The sequence below is a fragment of the Enhydra lutris genome, unplaced genomic scaffold (assembly GCF_002288905.1).
Source record: "Enhydra lutris kenyoni isolate GAN:26980312 unplaced genomic scaffold, ASM228890v2 scaffoldscaffold55, whole genome shotgun sequence".
In the NCBI taxonomy this organism is placed as follows: Eukaryota; Metazoa; Chordata; class Mammalia; order Carnivora; family Mustelidae; genus Enhydra; species Enhydra lutris.
This window is the reverse complement of record NW_019154139.1, coordinates 10,840,832-10,861,014: the sequence shown is the minus strand read 5'-3', so window position 1 is coordinate 10,861,014 and position 20,183 is coordinate 10,840,832. Positions and strand designations below refer to the sequence as shown.

At 56.3% G+C, this 20,183-nt stretch overlaps 1 protein-coding gene across 2 annotated transcripts; it reads right to left on the bottom strand.

Annotated features, from left to right (window-relative positions):
* Positions 1-1,290: 1,290 nt before the first annotated feature.
* LOC111157559 (interleukin 2 receptor subunit beta) lies at positions 1,291-14,674 on the bottom strand. Of its 2 annotated transcripts, none has more exons than XM_022519072.1 (9): positions 14,541-14,674; positions 14,220-14,334; positions 13,314-13,392; positions 11,064-11,169; positions 9,509-9,657; positions 8,848-9,013; positions 8,268-8,382; positions 6,786-6,870; positions 1,291-4,160 (listed from the first exon to the last, which is right to left on the bottom strand). In XM_022519072.1, the coding sequence occupies exons 1-9, from the start codon at positions 14,626-14,628 to the stop codon at positions 3,384-3,386; spliced, it is 1,680 nt and encodes a 559-aa protein (XP_022374780.1). In that variant the 5' UTR covers positions 14,629-14,674; the 3' UTR covers positions 1,291-3,383. The 2 variants fall into 2 exon arrangements, with proteins under 2 accessions (XP_022374780.1, XP_022374779.1); XM_022519071.1 differs by having other exon boundaries at positions 14,220-14,337; positions 14,541-14,628.
* Between the last annotated feature and the right edge of the window lie 5,509 nt (positions 14,675-20,183).

Genomic DNA, 20,183 nt, shown 5'->3' with positions numbered 1-20,183 from the left:
TGCTGCTCCCCTCCCTGCAATCTGACCCAGGCAGGACTGTCTCCGCTTCACCCTTTCTGCCCCTCCCAGCTGCTCCTTCTTTGCCCCATCTCCCAAGGCACAAACTCCATCCCACCCTGGACATGTCACACTGTAGCTTCCAGCCCATCAGTCCGCCTGGTGTAAGGTAGCCCCTCATTCTGCTCACCACCAGCTCGAGTCTCTCGTCACACCTGGTGGGGACAGCTGGGTTTCCTGGGCGCAGCGGCTCATAAGACCCCTCTCAGCTTTCCAGCCTCTTAACACTTCAGCTTCAGTTTTCCCTGCCTGGAAAATCAGTCTGGGAAGATAAGACCTTCCGTTGTGGAAGGAACCCGAGGGATGATCTGGTCCAGATAGGTCACCAGGTGCCAGCTAGGATCAATTGGGACCTGCCTGCAGAGTCTCAAACTGTCCTCAAACTTTGCAGGAAGGACAGCCGTGATTAATTAGCAATGTCTGCCATGAGTGGGTGAAATTGATTAGTGATGTCTGCTACGGTGCGGCTTTATGAATGCCCAATATTGCCATCCATAATCTGGTCCAACTATTCAGAGTCAAAGGCAAAGAAGAAAAAAATTTTATATATATATATATATATATATATATATATATATATATATATTTATATATACACACACACATATGTATTTATATGCATATAAATATGTATTTATACATATACATATTATATACATATACATATTATATGTATTTATACATATTTATATGCATGTAAATATATTTATATGCACACATATATAATTTGTATAACATATATTTATATTCTATTTACATATAGTAAAAATTCTATATATTCTATTTGGTTTATATTTATTGTGTATTCTGTTTATAGTATGTTGATTTATATTCTATTAAATATATATATTATATTTTTATGATATTTTACTTGTATTTTCCCATGAGACCATATCAGATGGTGCCCAGACACAGAATAAGATAAACCTGACTCCTATTAGTGAAAAAGATATCCCTTTTACAATCTTTTTGCTTTCTCACCATTTGTGGCTGGCTGGCATGTCTTCAACAGTTTCCCAACACTTGTTAACCTCCCCTTTAACCTAAGAGAGCAGACTTACAGCAGGCAAAGAATTGAGGCTTTTTATTTTATTGTATTTACTTTTTACAGTCACCTTTTATTTATAGTGAATATCAGCTTTTCCGTTTACAGAAGCAATACAAAGATTTTTCTTTTTAAATAAAAGTGAACAAAAAAGTGAAGGATTTGAAGAAAAATAATGAGGTAAACAATAACAGAGATGGCACACACAAGTCATTGAACATCCGTATGGCACAAATGCCCAAGGCTTAAGAACCAGAACTGTCCCAAGAACTCTTCCAAGTGGAAACTGACTCACAGAGGGGTTTCATGGTTTGCGCGGGGACACAGAGCGAGGGTCTGGTCACGGAGCTTGGGTTTGATGCTCAGGCCAGGACTGAGGAACCTCGTGGCCCAGAACACGTGGCATCGTACGTCAGGAGTGACCAAGTGCTCAAGCTCTTCCGTGGTAAGGATCCAAGACTCAGACAACCTCAGGAAAAGGGAGTTTATTTCGGACTTAAGGAAAATGAGACTCTTGAGCGAACCGTCGGTAGCCCTCTGTCAATGGGAGTCTCTGTAGCAGAACCCAGTGCCCTCTGCTAACCGGGCTGAACTCCTCCACCCCAGGCTTCTCCAAGAGCCTTCTGCACAGGCACCTGCTCCCAGGGACCTACCTTCTTAAGACCCTGAGTTGAAATGCTCAAGACTGAGAGAAATCTGATTGGCCAGTTCAGGCCGGGCCTCCCTGACTGGGCGGAGCTTCTGTTCTAAGCCAGCTCATAGGCAGCAAGCTTGTCGGCCTATGGGTGGGCTTGTGTCAGGCACCCAATCAGCTAGGAGCAGGGCCTATAAGTGCTGGCTCAGTGCACTCACATATCAGGGACCTGGGAAGGAGTCCTTTGCTCCTTGGGGTTGCTCCTGTGAGAGGAAGGTTGTGGCAGGCATCACAGGTGTGATCTGTGCCAGGGACAGAAGGAAGAGAAGTGGAGAGGTGATGGGGAGAACCGAGGAGGAAGGGGTCAGCTGTGTGAGTCTGTGTTTGTGCTTTGGGGTGTGAGTCTGTGTTTGTGCTGCGGGGAGGACTGCGGTGAAAGGGGACGAGGCTCTTGCTGGAATGGGCATGCTGGAGCCTAGTGAGCCTGGGGCTTCGCCTCTCTGAGTCTTAACCTCAGAAGAGGACGATGGCCCCTGTGTGAAGGCAGCCGGGCACAGGGAGTCCAAGCAAGGTGGTCCCAGATAGTTCACTACAGGGAATAGGATAGGGGTGCCAAGCAAGTTGCCCGTCTGGACGCAGCGTGCCAGCCCCCTCAGTTGTGGAAGAGATCTCTCCAAGAGAGGTCTAGACTCCCTGTGACAGCCTCAGAACCAGCCACTAGGAGAGGTTTACTTCCTAGCAGCATGATTTATGAATCCATGAAACCACGATGGAAAGATCCAGCCAGTGTCTGCTTTCCTGGGGGATTCGCGTCACAAATTGGGCCACAGTGGCAAGGACACAGTAGCTAAGCATTCTGAGGTCACAAGAGATCCCAAGGGCGAAGTGACTGGGCCACTTTGTCTAGCCACCCCATGACACGGAAGCTTGAAGTCCGGGAGCATTAATGGATGCAGAGTTTCTCTCCAAAGGAAGCAGAAAGGACCCTTGAGGGATAAGGGGATTGGTCACCTGGATGAGGGAGGAGAGAGCACCGCAGGTACAGGGAACAGCATGTGCAAATGTGTGGGGCGTGAGGGAGCTGCTGGTGGCTCAGTAGGACCACTGGGAGGGTTCTAGGAGGTAATGTCCCAACATGACAGCCAGGCCAAGAAGTGGTGCGGAGGGCAGCGGGGAGCCATGGTGGGCTTTAAGCTAGGGCAGCAGAGCCATATGGTTTGTGGTTCGGAGAGAGCGCTCTGGCTGCCCTGTGGAGGATGGGCAGGAGGGGGTGGGACTGGGGCAGGAAGCCCAGTGAGGGGGACACGGTGAAGATCGCTGGAGAACCCCGAGAACTCTCCCTGAAGAGTCCTTGCAGGGCTCCAGAGGAGGGATGCTTTAAAGGCAAAAGCCATGGGACTCCGTGACAGCTGAGGGGAGTCACAGTGTCCCCACCCACTGTAATTCCTGGCTTGGGCCACAGAACCGGGGAGCAGCAGTTGCCATTTGGAAATGAATGCCCGAGGGGGCAAGGCTGGGTGGGGGCCCTCAGGGCAGGGATGTCCAGGGGGCAGCTAGGCACTGGGTGACTCAGCAGCGGACAAGCCTTGAGGACAGAGTCCTCACCTGGGCCTGGCACAACAGTGGGCAGCAGCCTGCCTTGTCTGTCTACACCAAGTGAGCCGGGTCCTGCTCCTGCAGCTCTTGGAGAGACACATAGGCATCGGTGTTCAGGGTCAGGCAGGAGGCAGGGGTTCCAACCTGGCCATACCCGGGGGGTCTAGCCCAGGGGAAGCCGATCCCCTCCGTGGGGCCAGGGGCCGGGACCTCCTCTCTTGCTTCTCCCAGGGCGCGCTCCAGCGGTGGCTGGCTGTCCCCCGGGTCAGACACTCCTGGGTTGGGAGGCACCAGGGCCTGGGGGGCCCAGTCTCGGGGAGCTCCCTCCCACAGAGAGGGGGGCAGCTTCTCTTCACAGGCTCCACTGCCCCCGGCCATGGTGTTGGGGGGGACGGGGCCACCCAGGAGCCCGGGAGAGAAGAGAAGCAGGTCATCCCCAGGGGGGAAGGTGCAGTAGGCATCGTCTTCTGCTGGCAGGGGTGGCGAGGAGAGGGGCGGCAGGGGCGGCAGGGGTGGGAGGAGAGACCCCTCAGGCGCCCCAGCCCCGCCCTCCTCGGACTCTTCTGTGCAGGGGTCATAGCTGAAGTACACCTGGCAGGCCTCGATCTCCAGAGCGTCAGGGAGGTGGAAGAAGAAGTAACCTTGGTTGGTAAAGCAGCTGGTCAGCGAGTGGCCGCTGGTCTCGGCCGAGGGTGAGGGCCCCTTCTGCTGCAGCAGGAGCAGCTGTGTGGCCTTGGTGTCCCGGTCCAGCACCTCCAGCGGGGAGATCTCGGGTGCCTGGGTATTGGGACTGAAGGATGACGAGGGGAAGGGCGAGGAGAGCCACTTCTGCCAGGAGAGAGAACAGATGGAAGGTGAGTAGGATGCCTCCTCCTCCAGAATCTCAGCAACAACTCCTCATTATGGTCTACTCAGGGCTTCCACCTCCAGGAAGGCCTCCCTGACTACACCCCCCCCCCACACACACACACAACACACACCGATTTGCAGAATGCTCTGGGTCAGCCTGGGGAGGGTGATTCCTGTAGGTGCCCACACCCAGCCCAGAGGGGATGTGTTGTTTCAATGAGGGACTGTTTATGGTGCTGTGAGCCTGGCACCACACGAGGCACCAGGCAAAGGGGAAAAGCCTCAGTGCCTCAGGTAGGGGCTAGCCAAGTGTGTGAGTCCACAAACCAGGGTCAAAGCTGAAAGGGCCCCGAATGGAGCCCATCTTGTCCACCTTACAGATGCCCAGAGAGGGGCCGTCCCCTAGCCCTGAACACACAGCCGGCTCTCTGACAAAATCTCTGGTGGGCGCGGATGGTCCTGACATTCTCTGCCCGCCCCCCAATGATATGCAGCCCCCTCCTGCCACACTGTCCCTCCACAGAGAGAAGAAAGTACCCGCCAGAGCCCTTCCCAGTAGCTCCAGAGTCCGGAGAGCCCTGGTCCTCACTGACTGTGTGACCCTGGGCGGGTTACTGCCCCTCTCTGAGCCTCAATCCCGCAACACTTAGCCCCCTCTTTCCTAACTTCCTTATTGTGAGCAGGAGAATGTCAAAATAAGAAACTGAAGGCGGAACTCCCTGGCCCAGGGTAAAAGGCAGACCACCCACAGAAGCAAAAGGGACAGTAGGCCCTCAGGGGGTGTGATGGGGACCCAACAGCCCTCTGTCCTGGGAGCCCTCAGCAGCTGGACTGGCGTCCCTTGAGCACACGGACCAGGCCCATTGGGCTCCTCCTACACTTCTGCGCCCAGTAGGCTGGGAAGAGAGGGAGAGAGCAGGTTCCGGGGAGTGGAGTCGGGAGGGGGGTCCAGCCCTGGAGGAGGCAAGGGAGGAGGGGAAGGGCTGTGCAACCAGATGGAGAGGCCGGGGCTGTGACCAGCCCTGCCTGGTGTGCCGGCCCCTTTCAGAGGGTCAGCTACTTCCTGGGCCTGGGCTTCCATCCTCAGTGCCCTGAAGTTGGGGGGACGGGGCAGGGAGGCAGGTGCAAGGAGGAACACATCCCCCTTCACACACACACACTCACACACTGGCACGCATATCCCCGGGTCCCCTGGACAGAGCAGTGGGCCTTGTGGCCTGGTAGCTAGAGGTCCTGGCGTAGGGAGATAGGAGCAGACCTCCCACCCAGATGCAGAGGAGAGGTTAGGGCCCCCTTGACCCGCCCCAACCCTCACCACATTGCGCATCCCACAGCTTCCTTGGGATCTACCTTCCACACCCCAGGTCTGGAGCAAGCATCTAGACCTGGGGATGACCACGTGGGAAGACAGAGTGGTTGGTACCTCTCTAGGATGGAGCCCACTCCCAGCTCAAAAGGTCCTAGTCCCATAGAATCAGAAAGATTTCACCCGGGAAGAGGACTAAGGATGCATCCAGTCCAGCCTCCAACCAGGTGTACCTTCTGCTATATTTCTGACATACAGTCAGCCAAGACTTGCTAGAATGCCTCTGTTGACAGGGAGCTCACTATCTTTAGGGCTTTAGGAAGAATTTTAAGGAGGTCCATTCCCCCACATCGAGAGAACTGTAGGCAAGCTATCTCCAAATCTTGGGAGTTTTCCAAAGAATTCCAGAATGGGCCCTGATCAGCTGTAATAGGGAATTCCAAAGCCAACTCTTGACATCTCTGGCCCAGTATGGCTTTCCAGCCCTTCCGCACTCCTGCTGATCTCCCTCCACCCCGACCTCATCCTCCGTCAAATCCAGAGAGCTTAGGGAGGGGGGAGTGAGAGAAGCAGCCCACCACAGCCCCTTTCTGCCACAACACTTCCTTCCTGAAGCAAGCGTGGGCTCCAGGAGGGGAGACGACTGAGGTTTAAATGGGGTTCAGTGTTACTACTATCTGGGCCAGCACCTTCCCAGTGACTCTGCTTCGATTGATGAGAAGCAGCTCAAAGAATTGTTACCATGAGGGATAAGGTGTTGGAGCCTGCCCAGCGCTTCCTGCAGAGGGTGAGGAACCGCTGCCCATTAAGAGAGTCGGCACAAGTTGTGTGTGTGGGGGGGTGGCAGAGCAGAGAAGGGGCAGGTCCTGTTCAGTCAACAGACCGGTGACCGAAATTCTAGCTAGGGCCCCTTGAGCACTTACTACATGCCAGCCAGTGATCTTGGGCCCATCCATGTAAGTAACGCTTACGTAAGTTTCCCTCCCTGTTGTACAAGTGGGAAAGCTGAGCACAAGAGACATTCCGTAACGCGCCCGAGGTCACACAGCCAGGAAGGGCTGGAGCCGGGATTAGAACCAGATTGTCTGGCTCGGACAGGAGGTGCCATTCAGCCTGAGAATGCTGGTGCCCAAGCTGGGGAAAGGGACCCACACCCAGCCCAGAGGCTGCTCGCTTCAGTATTTGTCTCCTTTCGCAAAGTGCAAACCCACCACCTCCCCACCCACTCACACCTCTGGCCGCCCCCATGCCAGCCCAAGCCAGATGCCTGCTTCTCTCCGCCAGCTCCAGACTCCTACCTGGAAATCTCCTCCATGCTCTGACTTCAGCTGGGAAAAGAACTCCGACGGGTCTGGGATGTGGCACTTCAGAACCTTCTTCAGCCTGAACAGGGGAAGAGGAGGGAGGGAATGAGGATGAGAAGGGAAAGGGGCCATGGTGTCCCGCTGGCACCCCACTGCCCTGAAGGGAGGGTACAGAGCCATTCCGCATTCATCTGTTGGATCAGTACAAAGTGACTGTCCAGTAAGGGAGGGTGGGGGCCTAGGGACACAAGAATGGCAGACAGAGAAGGTCTCTTTCTGACATTCTGATGGGGAGACAGACACGAACCAAGTGTGCAACATGACCATTCATTCTGTGGACACAAAGCAGAGGTCTGTGCAAAAGAAGGATGTGGGGGTGGGGGACCACAGGAGCCCAAGTGGTCAGGGACTGCACAGAGCCAAATGTTTGGAGTAGAGAGAACAAGGAGCAGGAGGTAGGAAAGAGACCAGATTGTGTGTCTCCATGTCCAGACTATCAAGAATGGTCGTTCAGGTTGTGCACTGCCCAAGGGCTCCCGGTTTTAGGGGGGTACTGAGTGGGTGCTGAATTCCAGCCCATGCTCTGCTTGCCACATTGAGTGCCCCAGTATCTGTGTGCATCAGCCTCAAAAATGTGGTCATAGCCTCAAGGACCCAGAAAGCCTGGCTGCTTTAGATGCTGGTTAGATGTTCAGGCTCAGGTCAGCCCTCTCTTCCACCCCTTCTGGTCTCCAGCCACACTTGCTTCCCTGAACTCTCAGTTGCTGTAATGCTGCTTTGCATTACACATGTAGGGCCTTTGCACACCCTATTTCCTCTGTTTGCCTATGCACTCCCCATCCCCTCCCCATGCCTGGTTAGCTCCTCCTTCAGATTTCAAGGGAATCATCACTTCCTTAGGCATGTTTCTGCTGGCCATCCCCCAGCCAAGTTTCCTCTCCCTGTGGCCTGCTTCCAGTCCATCGAGTACCTTCCTTTACCCTTTTATCATGGTGTGTCATCGTACTTGCGTATGATTTATAAACATCTGCCTTCTTCCATGCGACCATGAGCTCAATGAAGCCGGGACTGCAAGTATGTAGCCTTCCCTTGTATTCCCAGCACTCAGTACCAGTCCTGGCACTGAGCTGGGGCTTGACAAAGGGATCTAGAGAGATCCCTGAGGACACATACACATAGAGACAGCAGGCATTTGCACACACGCATACACACACATGTGCACACACATACTCAGAGTCATGCTCTGGGCGGGGTCTCCGTGGGGCTCTCCCTCCCCGGCTCCCCTCAGGCTGGTTCCCTGGGGTTCCGTCTTTGGGGGTTGGTGCCAGGGAAAAGCTAGGTATCAGGCAGGGAGGACTGTGGGGAGGGCAGAGGGAGCACAGGTGTGTCTGAGCAGGAGTCTGAGCTGAGGGCCTGAGCAGTCAGGGGGTGTGTGTCAGATGAGAGCACGAAGGAGCGGGAAAGGAGGGCTCTTACCACAGTCGGATGTACTGACATTTGGCCAAAAAGTAGACCAAGATGAGAAAGCCGAAGGCACTGCTAATGCCCACGACGACATGGCCAAACCGAGGAAAGGTCAGAGTCCGCTTCCCTGAGGCCACCCAGGGGTGGGAGGAGAAGCGGGGAGAGAGGTTAGAGAAGCGCCCCTGCTCGCCCAGATCCCTCTAGCATCCCCCACCCCCTGCAGCCACCCTGGTGCCTAGGGACAGGCTGGCCTCTGACCCAAGGCCTTGGCAGGTCCCGGCTGGCCCAGGAGACCTGCCGTGGGCCCAGCTGACAAGGGGCATCGTGTGCCTCATCACAGCAGGTCTGCCGGGTAGCACAGTGCCCACTTTACAGATGCAGAAACTGAGGCTTCCAGATGCGAGCAGCCCACCCCGACCACACTGCTCACCCTGCAGGGTCACAATGAGTGGGCTAACCATAGCAGGTGAGCCCGACTCAGGCTGAGCCCTGTACCCCAGTCCCAGGCCTCCCCCACCAGCTGCCCTCCAGGCCACACACCAGCCATCCCCTCCGGTCTGAGCTCCGTCCCACCCCTTCTGTCCCCTGGTACCTGCAGGCCTCGTCCTGAAGGCCAAGGGCTGACTCCAGGGACTCCAAGCCTTGTGACTGCCTAGGTGGGCCCTGACCCGCACTTGAAATTCATACAAGGTGCCCGGAGTAAGTGTCTCAAGGCAAATCCATTGCTGGTTTTGCCTAAGGATCAGCACGGAGGCCTCCTGGGGCAGAGAGAGGAGGGGGGCTGTCAGAGTGGAGGGGGCCCCACAGCCCACCTCACCTCCCATGGCAGGGGCTGGCTGGGAGGCTGAGTGGGCGACACCTGCATTCCTCCCTGCCAGCTCCTCCCCTGCCACTCTCCCCCCGCATCCCTGACTACTCAGCCCCAAACCCCAAGGGCATCCTGAACCCCTCCCTCTCACTCACCATCCATGCACAGAGCTGCACGGACAGGTGGCTTCCCAGGGCCTCTGAAATCTCAGAGGATAGTCACCTGCTTCTTGGCCATGTAAACTCTAGCCCTGACATCTGCCACCAGCTGGAAGCCCTGGGCTGTCGGGGGGCACATAGGGGGCGAAGAGGCCAGAGCAGGCAGGACAGGGGAGCAGCAGGGGCCGCCTGGGGACTACCGTGGCTTTGCTGACATGAAGCCTGGACAGGGTGACCAGGACTGGAGGGAGGAGTCGGGGCAGGTGGGGACCAGGCCATGCACTCACCTCCCAGCTGTGGCCTGGGGACCTTGTCCGGGCCTCAAACTCCAGGTAACTTTCAATGTAATGGGAGGACTGCGGGACTTTCCAGGTTATGTTGCATTTGTGGGTCCCGACATGGGTGATTTGGAGCAAGTCGGGGGCCATCAGGCGAACTGGAGGTGAGAGAGAGGAAGAGACAGTGACCTCAGGGGATGCTGGGTCACCATGGCATGCCAAGAGGATAAAGTTCAGACATGCCCCCATCTCTACCTTTGCACCTGCTCCTTTGCTCCTTCTCCCTCCTGGGCACCCTCCTCACCCCCAGAGATCCTCACCTCCTTGGAGAAGACTTCTTCTACCCCCTAACCTGTTTTATTTTCCTGCCTAGCACTTAACCCCACCTGATACATCAAGTATTTATTTGGGGTTCTTTGTTCATTTTCCATCTCCCCCAGCAGACCATGTGCTCACTGAGGGCAGGGAATGTGTTTTCTGATGTATTCTTGGTGCCTGGAGCATTACCTGATTAAGACACCTGATAATCTGCTGTATGAAAACAAATGAAGGCCTCTGTTCTCTGCCTCCAGAATGGATCTGAGAGCTTTACAGGAATCATTTCATGTCATTTAATTGAATCTCAGGAACCTTATAGGATTATAAGATTTAATAATTCTGAAGTTAAACTGACCTAAGTTTTTCTAAGCCTGGGACTCTTGAACTACACGAATAACACTGAGTGAATGTCTGTTGAGCATGTGTTAAGCAGTCACAGACTCACAGACTCCTTATGGCAACCCGGGGTCACAGACTCCTTATGGCAACCCAGGGTCCAGCCGATAACTGATTCTCCCCATTCTTGATGGGCAAACTGAGGCTCAGACGTGTGAAATGATATTCTGGGCAGACCTCATTCTGTTAAGGCAAGGCTGCATTGAGCACCCTGTCTAGATCTCGCCCTTTCTCCCTTATATGGTCTGGGGATGGGACTGGGCATGCGGTCATTCAAAAACCTTCCCAGAGCACTGCCCAGATAAGGCTTGGTGCTGGGTACTTGGAGTAGAGACTTAGGGAAGATAGACATTCTGCCCTCAGGGAGCTCACAGCCCAGTGAGGGAGACAGTCCCCAAATCAGGCATTAAGGAACCTGAAAAAACATAAACACCCTGAAAGAGGAGGTACGAAGGGCTGGGAGAGTCTGGGAAGGCTTCCTGGTGGAGGTGACTCTTCACTGAGCCTTGAATGGTGAGGGGGAACTTTTCTGATGGGAAGAGCTTTCTGGGCTGTGGCACCCACAAATGCAAAGGCTCAGAGGCATGAATGGGCAAGTTGAATTCAGAGAGCTGGCCTTTGGTTGTGACAGGAATACAGGCCAGGAGAGGAGCAGTGCTCGATTGGGAAGCCCGGGCCAGATGCTGAGTATCGGGGGAAGGAGCCAGAACTACAGCCTGAGGGCAGTGGGCAGTGAGAGGTCACACGTGGGTATGGAAAGAGACTGAATCAGGGAGGGTCCCAGAGGGAAAAACAGGACGGGGTTCCCAGCCCGCCCCAGTCCCCCTACCCTTCCCAATTCATCACTCACGGTTCTCAAAGGGCTTGAAGTCCTGGGTCATCAGTGTCCTCCACCTCCCCCCTTCGTGGCATATCACGCTCATTTTGACAATGTCAGCCGCAGTCAGACTCTGAGCCTGCAAGAGAAGGACATGGTAGGGATGGGGCGCGGGTGGTGGGGACGATAGGAGAGAGGGAAGACCAAGACCACAACAAAAGTGGGGCCCCTCCATGAGCCCCTCCGGCTAAGGCTGGGGTCGGCAGGCTTTTTCCGTGAGGGTACAGAAAGTAAATATTTCTAGCTTTGCAGATCAAACGGTCTCAGTCGCAACTACTCAATTCTGTTGCTGGCCTGTGAAAACCAACCAGAGACACCATAGGAGAATGGCATGGCCGTGTACCAATAAAACTTTATTTACAAAAACAGGCAGCAAGCAGAGTTTGATCCGTGATCTAAAGTGAAGTGAGCTGCCTTGAAAGGGAGGGAGTTCCCCATCCCAAGAGGCATGCAAACAGGATGAGCCCCCAAAAGAAGGCAGGTCTGGAACTGTACCTGTGTAACAGTTCGGAGTGTGAAAGCCTACCTCTCCCCACTCCCACACCCTGGCTTTTGGGGAAGGAAATGGGCACGCGGCAAGCCTCTCCCATTGGCAAGCACTATTCGGGCGCCTTAGGCATTTCTCTGGCTGATTGTCAGAGCAAACCATCCTCATAATGCAGGTGAGTGGCCCAAAGTCATGCATTGGTCAGCAGGGGACTCTGGATTCAAAACCAGGCCTCTGTAACCACTGTCCCCACAGAGACGCAGCCCTAGGCTGTGACACCTGACCGAGGGCTGCGGCTTACGGCAGCCTCCTCCCTGTGCAGAGGAGCGCCTTGTGGGAGGAAAGTCTGATGCATGTCCCCTCCAGAGCTGTGCTCTGGGTTCTGAGGTGGTGTTTTCAGGTCCAGGACCCAGGACACAGTCCCTCTGACCTACCTGCCACAGGGCCCACCATGAGCGAAACTTGAACCTGATCGTATGAGTCCCCAGAGCTGGGAACAATTCCTCCCTCTCCAACCCAAGGACGCTGCCCCTTGCTGTGTCTGGCTGTTGTAGGGGCCTGATGTTTCCAGATAATGATAGTAGTATCGTCATTATTACTATGATCATAGTCCTTACAAAGATGCCAGGAATATATTGTGTTGGGTTCATCCTCTGTCCACGCACTCTTCTGCGTGCTGGACACACATTCTCTCATTTAACTCAACACCCTGTGAGACAAGCCCTATGTCTCTTCTCGTCCTGCAGCCAAGAATGCTGAAGCTCAGAGAGGCTAGGGCCTCGCCTGAGGTCACACAGCGACGAAAAGGTGGGGCCAGGATCCGAAGGCAGACCCTCTGCAGAGCTCACGGGGACAGGCATGGCCGTCTGACTCCAGACGTGTGAGCCTTTCTCCACATTCTCCTGCCCCTTAAGAATGGGTATGACCCAATGACGGCTGGAAGAGGTGGTCTGGGCAACCCTAGTGCCCGCTGCTGTCAAGGACGGCGTGACCAACAGTAATTTGATGCCCATGCATGGATGTGGCCACATGCCCATCTAGAAGGTTCAGTCCCAGCTCTGCCCCTCACTGGCAGGGCCTCTCTGAGCCTCAGGTTTCCTCTCTGGTAAGAAAGGGGCAGTGCTGGAGCCCACCCACAAAGTCCCCAGGATCCACGGACTGCAAAGTCAAGTGCATGCTCTGCTCTGGGCATGGTGTTTAGTGCTTTAACCCCCAGAACAGCTCTACGAGGCAGGTGCCGTCATTCTTGCCACTTCGAGAAGGGAAGCCTAGGACGCAGCAGTTGCCTGATGTCACCCAGTGGGTGTTACAGTGGAGCCGGGACCAGGCACCCAAACCTTCAGCTCCAGGATCCACACTCTGAAGCTCATGCTGCCTTGCACTTGCCAAGACCTTGGAAGACTCAGAGGGGGTGTTGTTACGGGTGGGTACCCCTTCCCCCACCTGATAAAGAGTACAGAAGTGTCGCGGGACCCACAAAGCATGAGGAGAAGAGTGGAGCAGAGGCAGAATGACCGAGCCCCTCGGACCACAGATCTCTCAAGCCTCAGTCAGCCCTGAGTTCTGGCCTTTGGACGCTGCCCTGCTTCCTTCTGCCTCTCTTGCCCTGGGGCAGCCTGCTGTGCCACCGGCTGTAGCCAAAGCCACTGGGCTCTCTGAGCCCTGCTCTGCCCCTGGAAGCTCCCCGCCCCGCACCTGCCCTCCCCTGGGCTCTCTTCCCGGCTCTCAGTACTCACATCTGGGGATCCAAGAATCAGGTGACAGACCCAGAACGCCGGGCTCAGTGGGAGCAGCTCGCAGGACCTGTTCCAAGGCCTTTCAAGGCAAAAGAACCTCCTTAGGACAAAAGGAGGGACCCCCAGAGCCGGCCCTCGGGATGGCCCCACCCTTGCAGCAAGGCCAGTCTGTGCAGGCTCTATGCCAACCTCAGCAGAGACCCCCATCCCCCCACCTGCTCCCCCTCCCATCACGAGCACCTCTTCCTGTCCTCCCCAGCCTGGCCTCACAGTAGCCACAGTGATCTTCTAGAATCAAACAGTGCAGGACACGTCGGCCTCCCCACCTAAAGCCCTCCAGAGTCTTCCCTCAGGGCTGGACTTGCAACCCTGTGGAATCGCCACCCACCCAAGACCACGGCCAAACCAAAAGCTGTTGTCATCAAGATGCATGGATCACGGATCACAGCAGCCCCTTCCCTGACTCCCTCCCAGCCCCCAGAATCCCAACCATGCCCAGGCACCTGTTTCCAGAGCTGCCCTAGATGTCTCTCAGAAAGCTTAGGGAGCCCCCTTTCTTCCCCCGCCCCTTGCTTCTGAAGTCGACTTTAGTCTTGACCCATCAGTCTCACAGCCCAGTGTCCCCAAACTACCCTGTCTAGCTCATCTCCGGCCCCTCCCCTGCAGCCTGGACCCCCACTCCTCACTCCCGCCCTGGTTCCAGGAGTCTAAATATCCAGCCCCTTTGTTTTCCAGACTTCAGGGACACCAAGAGTCTGTGGGTCCTATCAATCCAGATTCTCAAAGTGCAACATCTTGGAGTCCGCCAGGAAGGCGTCCCAAGATTCTAAGATTATAGGAACCACCCCCCCACCCCGCACACCAATCCCGAGATGCTGCCTTCTTGCTGGTCAACCCCACACTCACCGTCTATCTGGCCAAGCATGGATCTTGCAGGACGAGGCCTGTGGGTCCCCATCCCAGCTCCAGGCACAGGAGATGTTGGCTTTTGAGTTGTAGAAGCATGTGAGCTTGGGGGTGTCTGCTAACAAGATGAGGCATGAGTGGCTGGCCGCAGAAGGGCCAAGGGAGAAGGTGGATGCCTGATCTCTGGTCCCGTTGCCCTTGCCTCCCTCCTGCCCCTGCTGAAGGGCCTCTGCCTAGAAGCAGGGCTCCTGAAAGGGGTTCTACAAGGGTTGGCCGCCTTCCCAAGAGAAAGAACAGCTATCCAGATGCCAGGATCCTCACCATCTGCCGCTGTGAATCCCTGAGGGATGGCCAGGGCCAGGAGGAAGACAAGGAGGGACAGATAGCAGGACAGAGCCGGCGCTGCCATCACATCCACGGGTGGGAGCTGGGGAAAAGAGCCCTGGGGGAAAGAAAGGGGGAGAAAGCACAAGTGAACACCTGCTCCAGGTCCCTGGTCGCTGTGAGGCGGGCTGAGCCCTGTCCATCTCAGGGTGGCCCATTCCACTTTCTACCAAGCCAATACCATCCAGTCTCAGGGCCTTTGCACCTGCTGGTCCCTCGGCCCCACACATGCTCCCTTCCTTTGGGGATTCTGGGAACCATACATTGTCAGGGCTCAGAGGGCTCTCTGAGAGAGCCCATGCCCTTGTTCAAAAGCTGGGGAAACTGAGGCCCAGAAAAAGGAAAGATTCACTCGGGTCCACACAGGGAGACCAGCACAGAGCTGGGATTACAGGTCACCTCTTCCCTTCCCTGCTGCCCCCTTAGTCACACCTAAAACCATCATCAGGAGGCTCCTAGAAGCCAGGCTGTGTTCCACCCTTTAAATGAAGCAGCAAAAACTCTACTGGAGATCCTCTCATTATCTGCATTTTCAGATGGGGAAACTGAGGCACGAGGACGTAAAATAAACTGCCCAAGATCACAGAGCTGATCAGAGGCAGGTGTGGAAACCAAGTCAGGGCAGACCCAGAGCCCAGACAGGGGCTCCTATAGCTTCTCTGACTCTGTCTCCCCCCACCACTGAGACGGGCGACATACTCGATACTCACGGACTATGTCACAGCAGTACTTGGGGGTGTACTGAGCACTCCCACTGTGCCCAGCAATTTACGTACACTAGATCATCTTCTATCCCCAGAGGCTTGGGGCTGGGTGCTTGTGTTATCCCCTTACACAGATGAAGAAACTAAGGCTCCGAGTCCTTCACCCGCCAAGGTCATATGTGCATAAGAGGCAGAGCTGGGATCTCATCCCCCCGCTCGTTCGCCCACAGGGCCTGTTCCCTCACATCCTTTGGCCCTGCCCAGACCCTGTCCCAGGCACTGGTCCCAGAGGTAAGGTCACCAGCCCTCCGCCCCTGGAGTTGAGGAGTCAGGGCCCAGCAAGGGCACAGGCCAACTGTCAGGTGTCTGGCTTGAGTTTGAAAAGGAGTCCCCAGCCCAGCATCCCCACAGGATGGGGAGCTCCCCAGTGGGGATAGGGGATGGGGGCTGGTTGCCTTTTTCCTTGGGAATCCCCCCACAGCACAGGGCACAGCGTTGAGACCCTCAAGGGGTCCAGTAAGCCCCCCTGTGCCCCCCTACTCACTCATTCACGGCCTGGGAGCATGGGTACTATCTGCCCCCTGGAGGGTGCCGCCCCTGGCCAGCACCAGCCGGCAAGGCAAGCCCATGCCCAAGGCAGGACCTGGTATAGAGCTTCAGGATGACAGGAGGAGAGTCGGGGCAAAGTCATACAAGATCACAGGAAGGTCAAGGCCAAACCACAGCCCCAGCCGCGGCGAGCCAGCGGAGCAGAAACACCATCTACAACGAGTTCCCCACCACTCATAGCAGAAAGGGCGCAGCGATGTACATCACGATTGCAAAGGGCACAGAGAGGGGAGTGTGGGCTGTTCCTGAGCCGGTCGGAGCAGGGAGGGCTCCAGGACGGCGCCAAGGCTGCACCCTCCGGCCAGGCAGGGAACTGAGGCTCAGGGAGGTTAAGGAACCTGCTCAAGGCCACGGGCCCAGCCTCAGGGAGAGCAAGCAGGACCTCTGAGTCCTAAGCCCCACGAGCCCTGGGTTCGCACGCACACCCACACTCCCTGCCCTTCATGGGGGCACAGCGACACTCACTGACTCATGAGGTCCCCACTGCAACCCTGGAAGGTGGCTGTCGTCACCCCCACCACCCCTGCGACAGATGCCAAGACTGAACTTCGCGCTGCCCCGGGCAGCTGGACTCAAAGCCAGTCATCTGATTTCAAGTGAGGAGATGACAATGGTGATGATGGTGACAGGGATGAGGACGGGAATGGTGACTAATACTCGACTCTCATTCTGTGCCCAGGTCCTTAGCACTCAGCAGATATCACCCCACTTAGTCCCTGCAGCAACCCTGGGAGTAGGTACCGTTATGACTCCTTTTCTCAGATGAGGAGGCTGAGGCCAGTAAGCCTCTCGCCCAGGCCAGAGTGGGGCCGAGCCGGGGGTTGAACTGGGTCAGTACTGCCTGATTTCCCGCCACCGCTGAGGCTGAAACTGTGGGCCATAGGGCGCTGGGGGCAGGAGGCGCGGGGGGAGGGCAGGGGGCGGTGGGGTGAGGACCAGAGGCAGGAGCTCCACAGCCAGACCACCAGCTGTGATGGGCACCATCTCGCCTCATCCTCCTGGCCACCGCCCCCCAACACACAAGGTGGTGGGCGGAGGGGCGGGGAGCTGGCCTCTTGCTGTTTAACTCCAGAAGCATCTCCCCAGCTGGGTTCGGAATCCAGGCTATAGGGCTAGGAGGGGGGACCCTCAGAAATGGCTCTGCCCCCCAGCCACCCCCCGCTGAGGTCTCCAAACACAGTCCAGGACAGGAGGCCTTGTCCCCCCAGGAGAAAGGCCAGCCCCAGAGATGGAATCCTATCCACTCTAGTGGTGCCTGGAGACACTACAGACCTGTCTGCTCACATGGCCAAGGGAGGGACAATCCGGACTCAAACCCGCCAGTCTGTGCCCCCCGCCCCCGCTGCTGCCCAGGGCCCCCAGAGAGGAGACAAGCCCACTTCATGGCTAGGTCTCAGAGGGGCCCCCTCCCTTCCCTCCCACCCCAGAGCCTCTTAAGGAGCACTTTACACGGGGATGCCTCCCCAACATGGTTCCCATTCCACAGCCGCCCGGAGGGAGCTCGCGTGTCTCCCTACCCCACATCCCAGTGTCCTCCATCTGGGGCTCAGCTGGCCTCCCCTCTCCCAGTCCTCCTGCCTCTTTCCTCACCCCTTCTGGGTTAGGACACCCCTTATCCCAGAGCAGCCCCCAGCTTCCCCAGGGATGGCCTGGGAAGGAGGGGTAGCCCGGAACTAGGGACCAGCTTTTTCTTCAAAGCCAAAACCCTGATCAGGACCTGCCTCATCTTGGAGGGATTTCGAGATAAGGTTGGGGGCCAGGAGGGCTGGGAGATGGAAGTTCCAGTGGAACCTCCTGGGGCATCTAGGAGATGAGAGCTGGAAGCTGTCCCATGACCTTCGCTTCCAGCCCCAAGCTGCAGGCAGGGCCGGGAGGGAGACCCCAGGTCGCTGGGAACCAGGCAGCGGCAGGGTGAGGGCAGAGTCACCTGGCTGAGACATGGGGCCGCAGTGTGCTCTCTCGGGATCTCTCCGCTGCTGGGTCCGCAGCCATCTCCCCCGGAGCCCGGCTCTGACTCCCTCCAACTCCGGCAGCCCAGGTAGCAGCTGGCTGAGGAGGCCGGCAAAGACCAAAACCCCAGGGCCAGCCCACTTCCTGTGCAGAGGATGGAGGGGGCAAGGCCTGGGGTGGGGACGGGGAGAGATCAGGCTGGTGAGAAACTCTGAAACTCCTGAAGCACCTAGGGGCCCGATAAAGATCTCCCTCCCCCGCTGGGGGGAGGTGGGACCGTGTGGGTGTCTTGGCAGCCGACACACTCACATATGCTCTCTCGCGCGCTCACACACGCACACGCATACATGCCCGGTCCCTCTCATATGGGTGCCTTGTGGCACGTAGGAGCCTGAGGGGTATAGCCCCTTCTTTTTCCCCCTCCACCACCCCAGCCCATCTCACAGGGGGCCACTTCAAGCCTCTGACACCTTCATCCAGTCACACACACACACACACACACACACAGCCACTAACAAGTCCTTTGAGGTGTCCCCAGTGATACTCACACCTATACCACCACCTCTCAGAGACCTCCCTTTTCACCCAGGCTTCCAGGGAGCCCGCTACTTAATTCAGCTTTCAGAGAAGACCCTGTTCCAGGACTTTGCAAACACTTTGCTGGCGTCTTACTAAGCATTCTAGAACCTTCCTTTTCAAGTCATGGCTCCTAAGCCTTTCCTCCCCATCCACCCCATGCTCAGGACTTTTTTCCAAATGATGAGAAACTGGGGGCCCCTTTTTAGAAAGGTGCACACCTGGTCAGGCGCAGCGTCCCAGGCCCAGGGGCCCGTGAAGTCCTATCCAGCATCCAGAAGCAGGAGCTCTGTGTTCTCTCTTTCTCCTGATTTTAATGACCCTGCTTCAGGGACACTTTCTGATAAGCAGTTCCATGGAAGCTGCCATCTGCATGGAAGGAAGAGCAGCATTGACAGCCTGAGAAGAGAGTCAGTAGGCTCCCTTCTGATTAGAAACAGAAGTAGGAGGCCAGCGTCCCTGAGAAGAGTGGGACCTTCTTCAGAGCCTGCCTGCAGAGTGACCCTCTCTTCCTGGGCATCAGTGTCCACCCGGCGGAAGGAGGCACGATGGTTCCGACCGTCCACCGCACAGAGAGGGCTCCCCAGCCCCTCCTCTCTCCCAGAGCAAGGCTTTCGTAGCAGGAGTGGCTCATCAGCACAACCACCACAAAGACGAAAAGAATAGCCAAGATGTATTAAGCCTAGAATATTTCTGGAAGCTTCTCAAGAAACCGGGAGCGTTGGTTCTCCCCGGAAGGAAAGCCAGGTCAGAAAGGGGGAGGTAGAAAGGATGTTTGTTACTGTAGACCCGTGTGTACCACCCGAACATATTTCCTGCCCCCAAATCAATGCATTCAGTTGAAACTTTTAAAAAACACATAAAGACAGGACGCCTGGGTGACTTAGTCATTAAGCGTCTGCCTTCGGCTCGGATCATGATCCCAGGGTCCTGGGATGGAGTCCCGCATCGGGCTCCCTGCTCATCAAGGAGCTCGCTTCTTCCTCTGCCTGCCGTTCTCCCTGCTTATGCTTGCTCTCTTGTTCTATCTCTCTGACAAATAAATAAGTGAAATCTTAAAAATACACACACACACACACACACACACATAAAGAAAAAATACATCCCCAGGCAAAGCCAGAAGTCAGAAGCCAGAAGTCACAGACCCAGGTTGCCAGCAGCTTTGCCCATGGAGATGACATGAGCCTGCCCTCCACGCCGGCCCCAACCAGTTCCCCTCCTCCAACCTTCTTTCCTTAGTCCCTTCTTTTGTTCACTCAACAACCATTTACTGAGCATCCAAGATGTCCCGAAGGCAGGGGAGAGGAGGCTGAGCAGACTTTCTGAGCAGCAGCAGGCCCTAGGCTAGAGCAGGCCCAGGGGAGGGGGCTCCTGCCAGCCACAGCCCCAGGTGGGGGGATGCAGCAACAGGCCGCCTCCCCCTGCTGGGGCGGCTTGAAACAGGAAGCTTCCCCCACCCAGGCCCAGAGGATCGAGCTTTTTGTTTAGGGGCTCAGGCCAGGCCCCCTGAGGTGGAAAGACAAGTGTGGCTCTGAGGGGCCAGGAAAGCTTCAACCCCACATGGTCTGCACCCTCCACCTAAAATCTAACGGCTATAGGAGGACAAAGGAGGGGACACATCGTGATGGAGAGAGAAGGTGGGCATATGTCCCTCTCGCCCATTGTCCCTGTCCTCCTGGGCGTCTGGGGAGTCCATAGGTCATCCTCTCTCATAGTCCACTGAAGCTGGGGGACTGCGGGG